At 40.1% G+C, this 18323-nt stretch overlaps 2 protein-coding genes across 8 annotated transcripts in view; one reads left to right on the top strand and one right to left on the bottom strand.

Annotated features, from left to right (window-relative positions):
* Positions 1-327: 327 nt before the first annotated feature.
* ANAPC16 (anaphase promoting complex subunit 16) lies at positions 328-18148 on the bottom strand. Of its 4 annotated transcripts, none has more exons than XM_074296884.1 (5): positions 18025-18137; positions 8164-8312; positions 7643-7726; positions 2575-2649; positions 328-1574 (listed from the first exon to the last, which is right to left on the bottom strand). In XM_074296884.1, exons 2-5 carry the CDS (start codon positions 8303-8305, stop codon positions 1459-1461), a joined length of 417 nt encoding a protein of 138 aa, XP_074152985.1. In that variant the 5' UTR covers positions 8306-8312; positions 18025-18137; the 3' UTR covers positions 328-1458. The 4 variants fall into 4 exon arrangements, with proteins under 4 accessions (XP_074152985.1, XP_074152984.1, XP_074152987.1 ...); XM_074296883.1 differs by lacking the exon at positions 18025-18137 and adding an exon at positions 8548-8628; XM_074296886.1 differs by lacking the exon at positions 7643-7726 and having other exon boundaries at positions 18025-18148.
* ASCC1 (activating signal cointegrator 1 complex subunit 1) overlaps positions 17052-18323 on the top strand; it is a 106941-nt gene continuing 105669 nt past the window's right edge. For 2 of the 4 annotated variants that reach the window (XM_074296877.1, XM_074296880.1), the window contains exon 1: positions 17052-17261. The gene's annotated coding sequence lies outside the window, so the exon portion shown is untranslated. Of the gene's footprint in view, positions 17262-18115; positions 18238-18323 lie in introns of those variants that run through there. The other 2 variants (XM_074296876.1, XM_074296879.1) reach the window with 1 other exon arrangement.

The raw sequence follows: 18323 nt of genomic DNA on the forward strand, positions 1-18323 counted from the left end.
TTAGAAGTTTTGATGCAAACGTAAAATCTATTTAGAAACGAAATTGCTTTCTAAATATGACACTTGTTTACTTTTAGTTGAGAAAAATAAACACGGAAACAAGTTTTTCTGGAGCCTGGAACTTGTGTTTTCTGGTTTGGTTTCTTGGCCAGATCAGTCAGTGGTTGGAGTCGAGAACTCATTCCAAGGTCCTCTATTGACTGAGCTAAATAACCGTGAGGTCTCTAACTGTACAGTACTCCCAGTCTCATATTCACCAGTCAACACCAAGTACCAGCTAATCTCTGTTAAGCATTCAGAACTCATGAAATCAAAGACAATCAGCACCAGGATTTTACTTATTTATTAAACTGGTCTAAATAGATCAATATTAAGTCATTAAAAAACAAACAATAAACCCAATTCCAAACAACTAAGATGCTTTGTAAAAGGTAAGATTTGCACATGGTCCAATAACAATGCCTGCCACTCTGGGACCTCAGAGGGAGAGCAGAAGCGGTCAGTTTTTAGGCTTTCTTATCACTGGAGAAAAAAACCTGTTCAGGTGTACGTAAGAGAAAAAACTCCATTCATCTGTACACAGACAAATCCACTGGATGCAAAGTGAAACATATCTCCATTTATTTATGAGAAAAGGTTTTTTCCTTACTGATAACAAAGCAATTTAACCTCCCCCCTCCCCCAATTCCTGAGACTTTAATAGGATAAAGAAACCAATTTGAAGCCCTTTGAAAGGTTGCTTTGCCACAGAACAGCTTGAGTCCAGCATTGGGAAGGGCCTTCGATTTCTGGGTTTAAAAGGCCCCTGCTGTTTCCCTTCTATACTGTGCTCCCATGAAAAAGGTGAGGTCCTTTCCAATCATTCAGCATGCAGTTAACAAGGTCTTGTCACAAAGTTGGACTCAACAGTGCTGAGATATCTAATGAAAGAAAATACAGCTACGTTTTTTCCCCTGCCCTCCATCTGGATCTGTCCTGATTATAATCCCATTCATCTTTGAAAACGGATGCTATCTTTCCTCCCTCTTTATTCTGACCAAGCCTTGGTGAAGTGCTTCAGGGCCTGAATGACTGACAGGGTGGATTCTTCTCCCAAGTGGACTAATATGGACACATACACTGCTTGTTGAGTGAAGTTTTCTAAAAAAATCCCTCAACCCCCAAACGGAAACCTTCCAATTCTCTGAAACCGATTGTCTTACTTAACGCAATCTCCAGGGGGTTCTTAAGGAAGAAAAATGCTCCCCTGTCAGATAGCCTAGTTAAGTTGTAGTATTTTTTTTTCTCCCCACAGGCGTTCTAACTTACATGGAATGTAGTTTATTACAGAGGCACCAAGTGTGAATGTAAGCAAACCATTCCAGATGCAGCTCTGAATCCCTGGATCCCAGAGACCGTGCAGAAAAGACCCTCCCCAGCTCTGCCCTTGCTTGTGCTCCAGAGGCAACGCCAGCACAGTCAGCCCGAGGAGGGCGTAAACCCCAGCAGCTGCTCGATGGGCTTGTACCGCCATTCATCGGCCTCCAGCTCTTCCACCAAGCCGGCCAGTTTTTCCATCCGAGCCACTTGCTGATCTGGAAAAGACGTGGCATGGCAATATACCTCACACAAATATTTAACAACCACAGAGCTCCTCATTAATAAAATCAATCAACAATTTTTATTCAGCCTTATTAACTAGTTATTAAAAAGCAGCACTACTTTGTGCTGGTTTGACCATTTTACAAGTTTTAATTTGCACAACTGATGCTTCCCAGCAACAAACAACTTTTATGACAACACAATCACAAGTCTTTCCCCCGCTTTCCATTTCATTAGTACACTATAGATCCAAAGGCCTTTCAAGGCACAGCACATCTTTTCATGTGATCAGTCCTATTTAATCCCAATGAATCATCATAGTTTAGAGCTTGGGTTGGGAAGGTATCAAGGAGTCAGTCTAAACTGCCTCATGCTCCATGAATACCCGTGATAACATATTTTGATTTATACTCATGAAGACAACAATAAGGTGGTCTCTCTTCAAGTCACCATTTACAATCCAGCCATGAGAAAGGAGCACTTCTAATTCCTTCCCTATCCCATGCTGCTTTGAATATTAAGAGCCCCAGGCCAAAAGTAAGAGAAGCCTGATACTCTCCTAATGAAGAAATCATCTGGGAAGGTGGAAAAGAAGAGCATCACCATAATGCTTACTGTGTGTAATATAGCACAGATAAATATCAATAACCAACTACAGGCAGAAACAAATGAGGGTTTCTATACAGAGAGGTCTCTGTTAATGGTAATCAAGATGACATTTAAGTTAATATTCCAAAGATAGGAAAGCGTAGAAATGAATGGAGCAAGAAAAGCACTGTAGGAGCAGACTGCAGAAAAGATGACTTCTAATTTCACTGGGGGCAGCTATGAGGGGTGACTCAGGACCTCTGGATGCCCTTATTAGCCGGTAACTGCAGAAGTCCATTTAAACAGCGGGAGTGGCTTTTGGTGACTTGCGTCATTCATGCCCTGACCTTTGGGGTTCTCTTTCTGGGGCCTCCACAGCCAAGTGGGCGACATTCTGGCACTTACCATGTTTCACCTGTTTAAGTGTAGATGCCACTTGATAGCTGAAAACGGACTCGCAAAGGAATCTCTCTGAGCCGTCTGTAAACAGGAAAAGTCGACACTTTATCTGCCCCCAAGGCTTTTATATTCCTGACAAACTGAGTTAAATGCTGCTCATCTGTTGATGGTTTTCTATGCCAGAGCTAATTTTGGTGACTTTCAGGAGTGTCTATGTTTTTCAGTTTTCTCACCTTTGGTCAGTCTTAAAAATATTTCTCAAAAAAGCAAAAACCAACAACCCCACCCTAATGCCCTAGTCAACACCTTCCTCTCAGATGAATGAAGTCTTTCTTTTAACCTTTTCTGAATATGATTTGCTCTAAAAGGTATCTAAGTAACCACTGTGATATCTCTATCCCATTGCTCTGTAAAGCTTCCTGAGACACAAAAAGAACAGAGGGGCTACCTAAGTTCAATTCTTTTCATTCCAAGAAAAATAAAGCTGGAAAAAACACAAAACCCCCCCAGCTGTTGTTGATCTCTGAGATGATACTACTATCCCTCCCTCTATCACATACTGTTGAGTAATTTTATCCTTTAAACGCATACTGCGACCTTGATTTTCCAAATGAACCAAAACATGGAAATTTTGATGGAGAAAAGAGCATGGTGCAATTTTCTGAAATCAGCACTATGCCAATCCCAAGAAAACACACAGCATGCTGGCTGACTCACTCGTGAAGTCAGCACAGAAGTTGGTCTTGCCAGACAAAGGACTTGGAAACTGATTGTGAAAGTGGTGTGACTGGGTATTCCTGGCTGTTGTGCAGGGGCTGCCAAAGAGCACAAGCCGGATGGTGTACGTCTGTGAAGTAGTATGACCCCCCACTCTTCTCCAGGAGAGCAGAAAGCGTCTGCTGCAGCTGTTTTATTGCAAAACCCTAAGCTGTGTGTGTATGTGTGCGTGTGCACCGCAGCTGTTTTTGGTAAGCTGGCCATTCAACATGGCATCCTTGGGTGGTGTACTAACATCAAGTTTACACTGTTTATCAGTCTGTAGTACTTGGCAAAGAGAGAAGGGGTAATTCATTCTGTTCCATATATCAATTTTTACCTTACTTTTAAAAGTCAAAGGAACAAAAAATAAATCAAATGCAGCACATGACATAGCTTGATTACACAATGAGAGAGTAAAAGAATTGCTGAATTGAATAATTATGAAATAGAGGTATGAAAAGCAACCTCTTCCCTGCATATTGTACAATAGATCGAGCCCCTTTTTCCATTTCACCCTCAGCACCTAGCACAGTGCCCTGCACACAAAGAGCAACGCACACTTACTGTCTGACTGGAGCACTTTTAACCTATTCTTTTGACTATTCTTTTTTACTCACAAACTACAATGAATCAACAAGAATTTAGTAAGTGCTTACTATATGTTAAGTGCTAGAGACCCAGTAACTTCTAGTAAAGTCTTGTGACTAACAACTCAATGAAAATGCTAAGTATGGTATGGCAAATAATTGCACTTCAAACCACAGTGGGACTGAAGTGATTATCTGACACCAATGTTGAAATTTATTATTTTAGCTTCTCAGCTGTAATGATCAGGTTCAGACAGAAAGCAGCAGTCCCATTAGTAGTGGGCTATGTGGATAAAATACTGCAGTATTTATAGATCTTTTATGATAGTGAATTTAAAAGTTAAAATAATCTTCTCAAAAGCAGCATGCCAATTCTATTCCTAGCATTACTATCCCTTTATACTCTATGTATCAAACAGATTTGCTGAGATCTGCAACTTAGTATTAACCACAAAATCCATCATTACCTTCCCACATCCTATTAGATATAATGACTATACCAATCTTAAGCCTGCAATTTCTCCAGAGAAGAGTTAGCTTATAATTTTTTAGCTTTGAGTTTGAAACTACCATCAAATTCCCATATAACATACCAAGTAGAGATAAATTAGCTTTCCTCTTAAGGGAACAGGAAAGGTTATAAAATAGAGAAAAATTCAAATGTCTAAATATAACTATCTTGCCAATTCTAACAGATTGCTAATAAATTGATTTAAAAGAGTATCACCTGGTACTGGAAATTAAACAATGACTATCAATTTTATTTACTTTGTATTTTGATAGAAGGTTCTACAGTTTTATAAAAAAGCAGCCATTTGTGGGTTAGAAAGTAACGTGGACTAGTTTGGTATAGAAACAGGCAAGGAAGTATTAGAGCTTACAACATGGGAGAGTCTACTTCTGGACATTTTGTGTGGGGTTTCACAAGTCAGACAGCAGATAGGGGCATCTTACAGGACAAATAATCACAATATCTGTGTTCTGGTCCTTACTCTGTCACTAAGTCACTGGCTGAGCTTGGTTATTATAATCATTTCTCTCCTAGACCTGTTCCCTCATCTTCAAAAAGAAAAGTGCTGAATTAGAAGATTCCCAAAGTTCCTAATTTCTAACCATCTACTGCTATATGGCTCCACTGAGAATTTAACCTAAACTTCTGAACATTAGCTTTTAATCACTTTTATTCAAGAGGCAGATAAATCTCATTTATAGATTCTATGACATTAAAGCAAAAATAAAATTAAAAAAATTGTATATCTATAGATGACATCCACTAGATGAAGACTAAAATGTAAATGAAAGAAACATGGGAGAAAATTCTTACAAATTGGGTTACCCCTATTAGGGCTTATTAGCCCTATTTATAGGTGCTTTATCTTTATTCTAATACTTTCAAATCAATTTTTTCCCCTCTATTTACAAAAATTTATTTTGTCCTCCCATTACCACTGAAAAAAAGAAAAACAAAACTATGTTAACAAAAGAGGTAAACAAAATAAATTCCCACATTACCTACATCCAAAAAAATGTCTCAAACTATATCGAGTCTCATCATCTGCCAGGAAGCAGCATGTTTCATTGTGAGTGCTTTGAAGTCAAAGTTTTTACAATGTTGTAATTGTATAAATTATATAAATTCTTATCACTTCATTGCATCAATCCATACTTTCTTGGGTTTCTCTTTGTCCCTATCATCATTTTTTTTTATAACATCTAGTATTCCATTATATTTATCACTCCTCAAATGATGGGTATTCTCTAATGTCCAATTTTTTGCCACTACAAAACAGAACCGCTTTGGTTCACATGGGCCTGTTTTAGCTTTCTCTCATGTCTCTAGGGTAGTGGTTCCTGCTGTATCACTACCTTTTGGGCAGAGCTCCACATGCCTTTTCAGAAGGGCTATAGTGATTCACAGCTCTCCCAAAAGTGCATTATGTGCCTGTCTCCTCGGCATTCCTCCAACATTTGTGACTTAAGGTTCTCAAATTGGCAAAAATGGTTAGAGAATAACCACCTTCCCATTATTTCTAAGTTTGTTCTCTAAAAGGTTCTGTAACATTTTCCAGATTTTGGTTGTTTTACAACCATGAATGGAAACTTACTGGAGTTAGTTTACTTCAACACTGAGACTCACTAATTTATATTAGAAAACAACCACACCTTTCCATAAAGTATAATGGGATGAGAAAGGAACCAGAACTAGAAAAGCAACAACATTTTAGATTCTATTCAAAGGGCTTTCTTTCCTCTTGCTAATATTCGAGGGTTATCTGGTATACACTGAAAAGTGATGTTAATGACCTTAAGGTCATGGAGATATTGACTTCATCAAAAGTAGTTTTGTAACTAGAATGAAATGTTGCCGATTTAATATACTTATTTTTAAATTTCCTCTTCTGCCTACATGGAAGCTACTAAACCCGAATTCCTCATTCCATGTAACTCATACTACCATATGGATACTGTGCTTGGTAAACAGAACACTAGCTACACAAGCTGCCTACAGGTCACTAATGCTAACACATGCATCCTGCTACACAGTACTCCTAGCTCCAGATTTCCACAAGACTAGAAGATAGAAGTTCACATCAGAATTGTTACTAATTACATTCCAGGAACAAAAATAAAATCTTCTGTTTGACATTTTATACCTTGGCTCCTTCCTTCCTTTCCCGGGTTATTTCCCTTCACATTCTGAGAACCATTCATTTTGTTGGACTTTGCACGAGCTTCTCCATCTCCTCACCCTGTGCATTTTTCTGGCTGTCCCACAAGCCTGCAATTTTCTCTCCCTAATCTTTGTCTCCTTTTTTCCTTGAGCATCCAGCTAAAATCCCATCTTCTACAAGCTTCCCCCCAATCTTCCTAATTGCCTTCCCGCAGTTGATGCTCTTCTAATTAGTCTGCATGTCTTGTCTGTGTATGGCTAGTTGCAGGTGCTCTCCCCCCATCAATCTGTCCTTGAGAGCAGATACTATGTTTTTGCCTTTCTTTGTATTTCCAGAACTCAGCAGTACTTGGCACACAGTAGGAGCTTAATAAATGTGTCAGCACTTGAGTATACTAAGTTTACCCACTCTATTAATCATACAAACCAAGTCTAGAAGTCTTCATGGGCTGCACAGTTAACCCTCCTGCATTTGTCTTTCACAAATTACCTCTCTGCTTCCCCAGGTTAAAAGCACTGATTCCACAAGCTGATTCCTCAAGCGGCAGATTTCACCTTTCTCATGTGTATAAGCAAAGAGAAATTTCCAAAGAAATTTATAAATACAAACACTGAAGTGTGTAATGTACAGAAAGATGATGAATTGCTTTGTGGGAAGGAGGGGGAGGAAACCAACTCTGCACTAAGTCACAGTCCTTCACATCTAGGTTATACTTTAAGGTTGACAATGTACTTTCTTGTAATCCTGAGAGAGAGAGAGAGAGAGAGAGAGAGAGAGAGAGAGAGAGAGAGAGACAGAGAGAGAGAGAGAGAGAGAGAGAGAGAGAGAGAGAGAGAGAGACAGAGAAAGGAGAGAGATACAGAGAGAGAGAGAAAGGAGAGAGACAGAGACAGAGACAGAGAGAGAGAGAGAGAGAGAGAGAGAGAGAGAGAGAGAGAGAGAGAGAGAGAGAGAGAGAAAGGGGTCCACACACCCCAAAGGATAAGCTGGGGAGGGGGGGACTGCATTGTGTTAAGGAGGCGAGGTCCAGGGTTGGTTTCCCCTGTGTCCAGTTACCTTTGCTCTTTTCCATGGCCACAGACTGCATCCCTAACCTTGGCCAGCTGTTTGGCAAATGTCTGTTGTTGGTCACAAGGAGGTCTGAATGAGAGAGTGAGGATGGTTCAATGCAAATCCTTCTCTACCACTGGAAAAACTCAAAAGCACATGCCCTGGCAGTGGGGTTAGTAATGCCATCTTTACACTTAGTCTATTTTAAAATTAAGTTTATGTACACATAGTTAAGTCTATATTAAGGTTATTTTCATAACTACCTAGGTAATGGGGTTTATTGTGCTTTAGTTTGATAAGGATAAAAAACCCCCAAACCCCTGCTACCTAGAGGTCACAGTTTCCATGCTTGAGGGCAGATGCTGGTAGGATGTTAGGGACAAAACAGGGAACTTTAAAAAGAGGATATTTTATCTGAAGTCTAGTACATGTCTATCTACCTTCCTTTTAATAGACCCTTTACTATTTAATCTATATTAATGGCAAATCTGAACCCAACTATTAAGCCAAAAGCAAAGTATGATCACCTTCTAACATTTCCCCAGCTCCTTTGGGGTAGGTGAAAAGGGCTTTCCGTGGTGGGGCAAGGTCTGAGACACTAAAGCCAGATCCAGTCACAGAACTTCCACTGACCCCTCCAGCTGAGGAGGAGGATGAAGAGGCAGCCATCTTCTTTCTAGTCAGGGAGAGAGAAAAAAGCAAGAGTTGGTAAGTTTATAGATTACAGAACCAGAGAAAGCTTAATTTAGTTCTGGGCAGTGGTCTGATCTCCTCTCAGTGCCCCTATTTATGTCCTGGGTAAAATCCTGACTCTAGTTTGGAAGAGAATATAAATTTGCTGGCAATTGGCTTTCTTAGAAATAACAAAAATATCAAACCACCACTACCTTCCCCTTCCCCCCACTTCCCACCTTCTAAAAAGCATCATTATTGATCTGTGAAAAGGAAGATCAGCATAGAAGGTGTTAACAGTTTATAGGTTATGGTCCAGGTGCTGAGGCAGGCAGTGCTGATGTAACAATGTGCCTGGAGAAGAAACCAAACTATGTCATTGAGAAAACAAGTGTGCCAGAAAGAACAATTTGTCCTGGATACACATTTATCATTCCATGCCCAAAACCAAAAACCCGAGAAGAATTTCCAAGTAAATCTCCAGCCTCCGAGATGAACACTGGGTTCCACTCCTGAGGTGAGGCAATCAACTGGAAATAAAAATTATTGGCCTTTTCATTTTTAGAACTTCGAATACCTTTAAAGCAAATGCAGTACTCAAAGTCATCACAAGGTGGCGTCTCCTAACCAAACATACTCATTAAAAGAGCACTAAAATACAATTGATTGTGAAGAAAAACAAAGGTTCCCAGTGGTAACCGAAAACATGCCTACTGAACAAACCAATTACTTACTACAGGCATATCTTAAGAAAAAAATACATTTCTGCCAGACAGGGGATGCATAGTGCCTTGCAAATAGCTGGTACTTCAATGTTTGCAGCCTTGAAATGAACTGCATTTAATCTAAATAACCCTAGAGAAAAGGTTCCTTTTGAAGGATTATTTTCTGAAATAGTTTATTGTCCAGTTTTCCACATCATTCCTCAATTCTCTGATGATAATTTATGGGCTGTCCAAAACTAGGAGTTTGGTTTCTGGTTTTTATGTGTAAATGATAACGAAACAGATTACAGGTTTGTGAGCTATGGACAACTGATATAGCTCAGAGCCCATTAACAGTGTCTTAATGAAATTAGCAATCTTACTATATACTACCTACATCAAAATCCTTTCTTATTTTCCATGAAGTTGATGACAGTCAAAAAGAGAAATCCACTGTAGAGTTGCATTTATGTAGTACCTTCTATTGCAGGTCACTGCAATTTGTAATAACTCCTTTTTTTGCTTTTTTTCTATTGCAGTGTCAGTTAGGCACCATGTGCTTTTACAATTATCTCATTTCATTCTTACAATAACCCAGCAAAGTAGGTACAATTATTATTTTTAGTTTACAGTTGAGGAATTGTCAGTCATACAGTTACTAATTATCTGAAGTAGCATTTGAACTCAGATCTTCCAGACTTCAGGCTCATTGCTCTATCCACTTCACTACCAATGGGCTCTTGGTAATTTTCTCCTTTTACTGACTAGAAAGAAAAAGGGGGTAGGTGTAGAACTGAGGCCCAGAAAGTGGAAATGAAATGTCAAAGAGGTAACGAGTAGCCAAGCTCCAATTAGAACCCAGATCATGTCACAGCAAATTCTCTTTCTACAGCAGCAGGGCTGGCTTCCTAGTGAGGCTGATGGGGATAAGAAGTAGAATGATTAAAATAATGGAGGATAATGAAAAATAATGATTATGATGGTGATTTATATAATTTATAGTAAAAATCTGTTACACGGTCCAAAAGCTGGGTTGGTAAAAAGTGTCTGGATCAAAAGAAGGCTTTACAAGTGATTCTGAAGTTAGCTTGGATAATATGCACAAACAATGCCACACCCCTTTCCCCCTTCTTGGAGAAATCAGAGTCTGTATTTTTCCACTGGTCACATAACCATATCCATTACATATAAAATATTTTTGTGTAAAGCTCACAAAAATTAGATTTATTTTATCTCACCTTTTCTGATTCACCCAAGAGAAACTTTTCTTCTCCAAAGGCAAAAACAAGGCCTCCCCTCCACCCAAGATATCAACTTGCAGATCAGGGAACCCAAGGAATGCTTTACATATAAATTCTAAAGCTTGCCAAAGGATTTTTAACTGAATGCACTCAAAAAGGATCCCCTTTCATCTAGTGTACTTAAAAATGAGTAACAGTCTTACTACTATTCAATTCAAATGAGGAACTACAGTCCCCATGCGGATTTCTAGCAATCATTATTGAGGTGAGGGCATTCATATTTAAGTAAATTCCACCCCTTTAATAATATTTTTGAGATGATATTCTTTATATTAGAAGAAAAATTTAATTAGAAGTGGATTTACTCATATTTTACACAAATCATAATATTTTGGAGCCAAAAGGGACCTTAAAGATAACATAGTTTAATCACTTCATTTTAAAAATTATTTTTTAATACCAGAAATATTTTTTCCTACATCAATCCTCTTCTCCCCAATACAGAAAAATAATAAAACCATTATAAACGTATTGAGCAAAATAAATTTTTGCATTGACCATGTGCAAAAAATTTGTCTTAACAAAGGTCTCATTTCCAAAATATATAGAGAACTGACCCAAATTTATAAGAAACCGAACCATTCTCCAATTGATAAATGGTCAAAGGATATGAACAGACAATTCTCAGAGGAAGAAATTGAAACTATATCCACTCACATGAAAGAGTGTTCCAAATCACTACTGATCAGAGAAATGCAAATTAAGACCACTCTGAGATACCACTACACACCTGTCAGATTGGCTAAGATGACAGGAACAAATAATGACAAATGTTGGAGGGGATGTGGGGAAACTGGGACACTAATACATTGCTGGTGGAGTTGTGAAAGAATCCAGCCATTCTGGAGAGCAATCTGGAATTATGCCCAAAAAGTTATCAAACTGTGCATACCCTTTGACCCAGCAGCGCTACTACTGGGATTATATCCCAAAGAAATACTAGAGAGCGGAAAGAGACATATATGTGCCAGAATGTTTGTGGCAGCTCTTTTTGTTGTAGCTAGAAACTGGAGGATGAATGGATGTCCATCAGTTGGAGAATGGTTGGGTAAATTGTGGTATATGAAGGTTATGGAATATTATTGCTCGGTAAGAAATGACCAGCAGGAGGAATATAGAGAGGCCTGGAGAGACTTAAATCAACTGATGCTGAGTGAAATGAGCAGAACCAGAAGATCACTGTACACTTCAGCAACAATGCTGTATGAGGATGTATTCTGATGGAAGTGGAAATCTTCAACATAAAGAAGATCCAACTCACTTCCAGTTGATCAATGATGGACAGAGGTAGCTGCACCCAGAGAAGAAACACTGGGAGGGGAATGAAAATTGTTAGCACTAATATCTGTCTGCCCAGGGTGCATGTACCTTCGGATTCTAATGTTTATTGTGCAACAAGAAAGTGATATTCGCACACATGTATTGTACCTAGACTATATTGTAACACATGTAAAATGTATGGTATTGCCTGTCGTCGGGGGAGGGAATAGAGGGAGGGGAGGTAAATTGGAAAAATGAATACAAGGGATAATATTATAAAATATATATATATATATATATATATATAAAAAAAAAAAAAAAAAAATTTGTCTTAATCTGTAGTCTGAGCCCATCACTTCTCTAGATAGAAGTCTGCAGCATGCTTTATTATGAATCGTTTGGAATTGTGACTGGTCAGTGTATCGGTTATAGAGTTCTAAAGTTTTTTACAGTTATTTATTTTTATAGTCACACTAAAAATAAAAATTGTTTTGCTTCTGCTAATTTCATTTTTCATTAGTTCGGAAAAGTCTCCCAAGCTTTTCTGAAACTATCCCCTTCATCATTTCTTGCAGTTTAATAATATCTGTGTGGGGTTAACTGAGTGAAGACCCTCTCATGGAAATATGACCTAATTATGACTTGAGACTTTATAATAACAAGTTGAGCTATAGCTAAAAAGTTGCAGGTGTTTCACTGTCTTGAACGAACATTCCCCTCCAATTTCCCACCACCTCTTAATAAGCATTTTGAAGGTGATGATTTTGAATTCTCTCCTCCCAGGATATCTATTAGTATAGCAGTTCTCTGGGGAAATTTAAATTAAGAGTTTATTATTGACTTGTATTGTTTTGTTCTTAGATTTCCAGGTTTAGGGTGTAAGCCTGGACTCCCCCAAACAGTAAGAAAAAAGGTAAAGAGTAGGGGGTCTATTTAAGCTTGTGCTTTGCAGTTTGTACTCCTTTACTGACAAACACCTTGTCAGATGGAGATGCTCTTTCTCTTGAATTTGTAATAACTCCTTTTTTTGCTTTTTTTTTACTCGAGTCTCTGTTGTGGGCACTACTGAACCATAGTATTCAATCGTATTCATACCATGACTTGCTTCAATTGATTCCTCAATTGACCCCACTGAAAAAAATTGCTAATTAATACTTTTGTATATGAGTCCTGCCCTTTTTCTCTTTCTTTGATCTCTTTGGGAGTATAGAATCAGTAGTGGTCAAAGAGTTTATGAAATTTAGTAAACTCTTTGAACACAATACCAAATTGCTTTCCAGAATGGCATTTTAATCATGTCTAGCCATTTGTGACCCCTTTTGGAGACCAATAGATCTTTCTAAAACACAAACCTGACCATGTCACCCCCTATTTGGTAAATTTCAATAGCCTTTTACAGACTAAAGGATTAAATATGAAACCCAGCTTGGCTTTTAAAAGCCTTTCATAATTTGGCTCACTCCTCCCTTTCCACCTTCTTACACTTAACTTCCTGCCTTTGATTTCCTTCAATTCCTCACAAAAATGGCTCAACCTCATGCATTTCACTGGCCATCGCCCTGCATGCCAGGAATGGTCTCCATTATGCCTCATCTTCCTGGCTTCAGATCCCCACTAACATGCTTCCTCTTCTGCAAGAAGCCATCCCTATGAAGCTCTGGGTCAGTCTTGGAGAGGAGGGCTTGTGAGCTGTCACAAGGGAGCAGGCTCTGACCTGGGTAAGACCAGAAGATCAATGACTACACCTGTCCCTGAAGTTGATCACCCAAAAAGCACCAAAAAGTGTCAGGTTAAATCTCAAAGTAGCTGCATGAAAAGGCCTCAAGCTTGGGATAGTGCCTCCCATCCTCAGGTGAAGAGAACCCAATTTTGATATAAAGTTCAAAGTCAAGAAATAGGCCGGAAAAATGAGCAAATGACGACAGCAATTAAGACCATTAAAAAAAACAAAAACTGCACTAGCAGGGAAGACAATAATGTGAAAACAGCTATAACCAAAGCCTCAATGAAAAATGCTAATTGGATAAAGAAAGAGATAAAGGTGGGGGGCAGAAGGGAGAGGAGATTAGTGATAAACACAAAAATACGAAGAGAGCCAATACATTGGTCAAGGAGGCACAAAAAAACACTGAAGAAAACAATTTAAAAAACAGAACTGGCCTGATAGCAAAAGAAGCACAAAAATCCACCGAAGGAAAACTACTTAAAAAAGCAGAACTGTCCAAATGGAAAAAAAAAAAAAGAGGTACAAAAGCTAACTGAGGAAAATATAATCACTTAAAAATTAAAATTAGTAAAGTAAAAGCTAATAACTCTGTGAGACATCAAGACAATAAAATGAAACCAAAAGAATTTAAAAATAAAAGAAAACATGAAATATTTTGATGAGGTTATGTGGTAGTGCAGAGAGTTGTAAGAATCCCCTTCTGGTTGGCGCAGGTCCTTTGTGAAAGAATTCACGAACCGGAAAGTTTAAGTGCAAAAAGGGAAGTTTATTGTTGGATGAGAAGTCAGCTTTGTTAAAACTGACTTCTGAGTGGCAAAGTCCTATTAGGGGAATGGAAGCTGGCACTGAGAAGAGAATGTCTTCACAGTGGACAGGAGTCCTGGCAGGCAGCTATGCCATACCCCAGACTTCTGCAAGGATCTGAAGTTTAGAAATATCCTTTAAAGAAATCTGAGACTCAGGTTTTAGGTTGAAAAGAAAGCCTAGATGTCTCCAAATGAATGGAAATCATTTTTAAGGCTTCCTGAAGGAGGATCTGGCTACCAATGGGGGGGGGGGGAAGGGGAGAAGGGAGAAGGGGAGTGATTTGCCTTAAAAAAGCCCAGCTGAGAAATATGCTCTCTCATAGAGTCCATGGAGCCTGGGAGATCAAGAATCTCCCTTCTTTTACAGATCAAAAGAAGACACAATTTTAGAGTGATAATTTTACAGATTAAAGGGAATATAGTTTCACTCCCCATCAATTTCACTGGATAATCAAGTGACTTAGAAATTGAGAGATAATTTCAGAATAAATCGGACTACCTGAATGTCATGATCAAATAAAAGAATGTAGACATCATATTTCAAGAAATGATCAAGGAAAACTGTCCTAATATTCTAGGGCCAAAGAATAAAACAAATAGAAAGAATTTGTTGATCACTACAAGAAAGAACTCATCAAAAGAAAATTCCCAGGAATATCCCAGAGCTCCCATTTTAAGGAAAAAATATTGCAAGCAGCCAGAAAGAATCAATTCAAACATAGTGGAGCCATAGTCAGTATCCAACAAGACTCAGCAGCTTCCTCATTAAAGAAGCAGAGGACTTGGAATATGAAATTCTGAAAGGTAAAGAAGATAGGAGCACAACCAAAAAAAATCACCTACCGAGCAAAACTGCATATATTCCTTCAGAAAAAAAAGGGTATTAAATATAGGGCTTTTAAGCATTCTTGAAGAAAAGACTGGAACTAAAAATATCTAAATCCAAACACAAGACTTATGAGAAACACAAAAAGGTAAACATTAAAGAGTAATCATCACAGTGGACTTAGGTTAAATTGTTTATTATTCCTTTATGGGAAAATGATACATGTAATTCTAATGAACACCATCATTATTATGGCAGTTAAAAAGGCCATACACAGATAGATCATGGGTATAAGATAATTAGGTTGGCAAGATTTCCAAAAAACATGAAGGGTGAGAATGAGGGAAGCACTAGGAAAAGGAAAAAGGGAGAATAGAATGGGGAAATTTTCCTCACATAATAGAGGATTGTAAGGAAGAACTTTTATGGTACAGAAGCAACGGAAGCGGTGGTATCAGGCAATGCTCACCAGAATTGGCTCTAGAAGAGAAAAAAATATATATATACACACACATTCAATTGTGTATAGAAGGAGGGAATAAGTGAGGTAGTGGTCAGAAGCAAAACACATTTTTGAGGAGGAACAGGATAAATAGAGAGAAAAGTTCATCAGCATAAAATTGAAAAGAGGGAAATACAATGTTAGTAACCACAATTATGAATGGGAATGGGATGAGCTCATCCATAAAATAGAAGCAGATAGTAGAATCAAACAGAAAGCAGAACCTAACAACATGTTTACAAAACACACACACACACACACACACTTTCACACAAATTCTGCTGCTGGGGCAGAATCTAAGATGTTACATTTGAAATAAAAAAGGCAGGGGTAGCAAAAGCAAAAATAAACCTAACTAAAAGATAATTAGGGAAAACTTTTGCTAAAAGGTACCACAGACAATGGTATAAAAAATTATAATAATAAGTTTCTCTGATAAAGCCTAATTTCTCAAATATGTAGAAAAATCTCTTTCTTTACTTGACAAATGCTTGAAGGATAGGGACAGGAAGTTTTCAGAACTGAAAGCTATATAGTCTAAGAAAAAATGCTTTAAACCACTAGTAATTAGAGAAATGCAAATGAAAACACCTCAGAGATTCTATACCACACCTATCAATGCTGGGAGAGATAATAGGCTAATAAACTCTGTGGAATTGTGAACTAGTCCAACCGTATTGGAAAACAATATGGAATCATGCCCAAAGGGCTATTAAAACGTGTATACCCAGAAATACCACTACAAGGCCTGTGTCCTTAAGAGAGCAAAGAAAAAGAAAAAGGATCTACGTATACCAACATTTTTATAGCAGTTCTTTTTGTGTGGGCAACGAGTAGAACACTGATGCTCATTGGTTGAGGAATGGCGGAATAAACTTTGGCGCGTGCCCGTGAGGGAGCGCGGAGGGAAACGATGAAGGCGTGGTTTTAGAAAATACAGGCCAGACCAGAGTGAAGTGAGAAAAATGGCAATGTGGTAATGGTGATTAACTGTCAAAGACTTGGCTATTCTGATCAATACAATGAGCCAATTCCAAAGGACCTCCTGCCTCCAGAGAAAGAACTGGGTGAATTCTGAGGGCAAATTGAAGAATCATTCTTTCTTGGGTCACATGGCTAAAATGGAAATGTTTTCCATGATCTCACATGTATAACTGATTCAATCACATTATTAGCCTTCTTAGTGGGTGAGAGAGCAGGGGGGGAGAGAATTTCAATCTCAAAATCTTAAAAAACCAAAACAATTAAAAAAACTGGAAAAAACAAAACCATTATTGGGAGAAGAGGGCTACAGGCTTCACTGCACTGAGGAAATGGTTTTCTTATCCCCTCTCCCCAAAGTGCAGACGTGTTATGAGCAGGATTGTGCTGAGCGCTGGAGACCCACTTCTCAAAGCTAGACTGAAATTTGGTTCTATACAAGTGTTATTTTCACTCGGTTACTTTGGCAACATGGGATCACCACAGGGAACACATTTCCAGTCTGGTCTTACATTCTTTCCCTACTGAGAAGCCTCCTATTTTTCAGCACCCTCACAGGGAGACCGACAGGCAGGAGACAGAAGAGGGCGCAGCGTCCTCAGAGGCTGCAGAAGGGGAGATGCTGGGGGATGGGCCCGTCGGGGGGAGGGGCGAAGAGCGAAGTTGGGAGGCATCAGTTACATGACGGCTCGGGCTCCTAGTTCAGAGAAAGCCGGCCAAGTGAGGCAGGCCCAGTAAAGCGACCAGCGGCCCAGACACTGCCGCCTTGCAGGACCTTGGCAAGGCCCGTTCTCCCCTCTGGGAAACGAAGTCTCCCTTCTCCAGGGCAGCGCCCGCAGGGGTGGGGGTGAGCAAAGGCCCGGACAACCGCGGAGCCGCAGGGAGTGGGGGGAGGGGGATGAGAGCGGAGGAGAAGCCACCTCGGCGGGCATGTGGGGCTGTCGGAGGACCCGGGTGGAAGAGTGGCCGGGGCTTGTCACTAGGGCTACAGCCACGGGAATTAACAAAGGACATACTGACTGGAGAGACAGCGGAGAACTCTGGGTTCTGACCTCAGAATTAGATCCGGGCAGGGTCGCAGACAGCAAGCCCGCAGGGACTATCTTTTTAAAGTACTTAAATGCCAAGCTTTCGGGCAGTCAGGCCGTTTCCCAGGGCCAAAGGCAAGTTACCCGAGCCGTCACGGGTGGAGGGGGACAAACGTGGTTTCCCCCGAAGTCTGACTTAAATCGGGGGATACGACCTTCTCTTAGACAAAGGATGCAGAGGACATACTACAAGGGGGCGGGTTATAGGTAGGGGTAGAAATTCTAGCGACAGATTTCTCCCTGGGGGTTGGGCGAAGGGATCACAACGCGCACGCGCAAACTTACGGCCAGAGCGTCTGACCCGCATGCGCAGTGGGAGCCGCACGGCCTAAAAAACATTTTCCTTAACATGCCCGCCGCTAGGACAGGATTCCTGCTCTCAACCCGTCGCCTTCCACTTTTTTCTTGTCTTCATTTTGATGGCTAAAGTTCCCGAGACGCCCGTCTTTCCTCCCCTTCTTGCCCGCCCCGCCCTTGCTCGCTTAAGTTCGCGTGCACGACTCCATTATCGAGACCACTCACCTCAGCCACTGGCCTTACGGCAGCCGCGACGCTCGCTGCTCCGTCCCCTCCCCCGGAGGTCGCGTGGGCGTCAGTGACGAAGCGACGTAAGATGGCGCTCGCGCCCGCGCCGCCGTCCGCGCACGGAGAGCTCGAGGCGGGCGCGCCCCCGGTGCGGTGGAACGCCCTCTTCCGAGGCGCTTGCTGGCCGCTCTGGGGCAGTGCTGGGCCACCGTAGGTCTTCTCGTCTCATTTTTCTTTGCCATAGTGGTTTTTCTCCCTTTGTGTCTTAGGCTGCTATGGTGGCGACTCACCGCACT

Source organism: Sminthopsis crassicaudata, chromosome 2 (genome assembly GCF_048593235.1).
Source record: "Sminthopsis crassicaudata isolate SCR6 chromosome 2, ASM4859323v1, whole genome shotgun sequence".
NCBI lineage: Eukaryota > Metazoa > Chordata > Mammalia > Dasyuromorphia > Dasyuridae > Sminthopsis > Sminthopsis crassicaudata.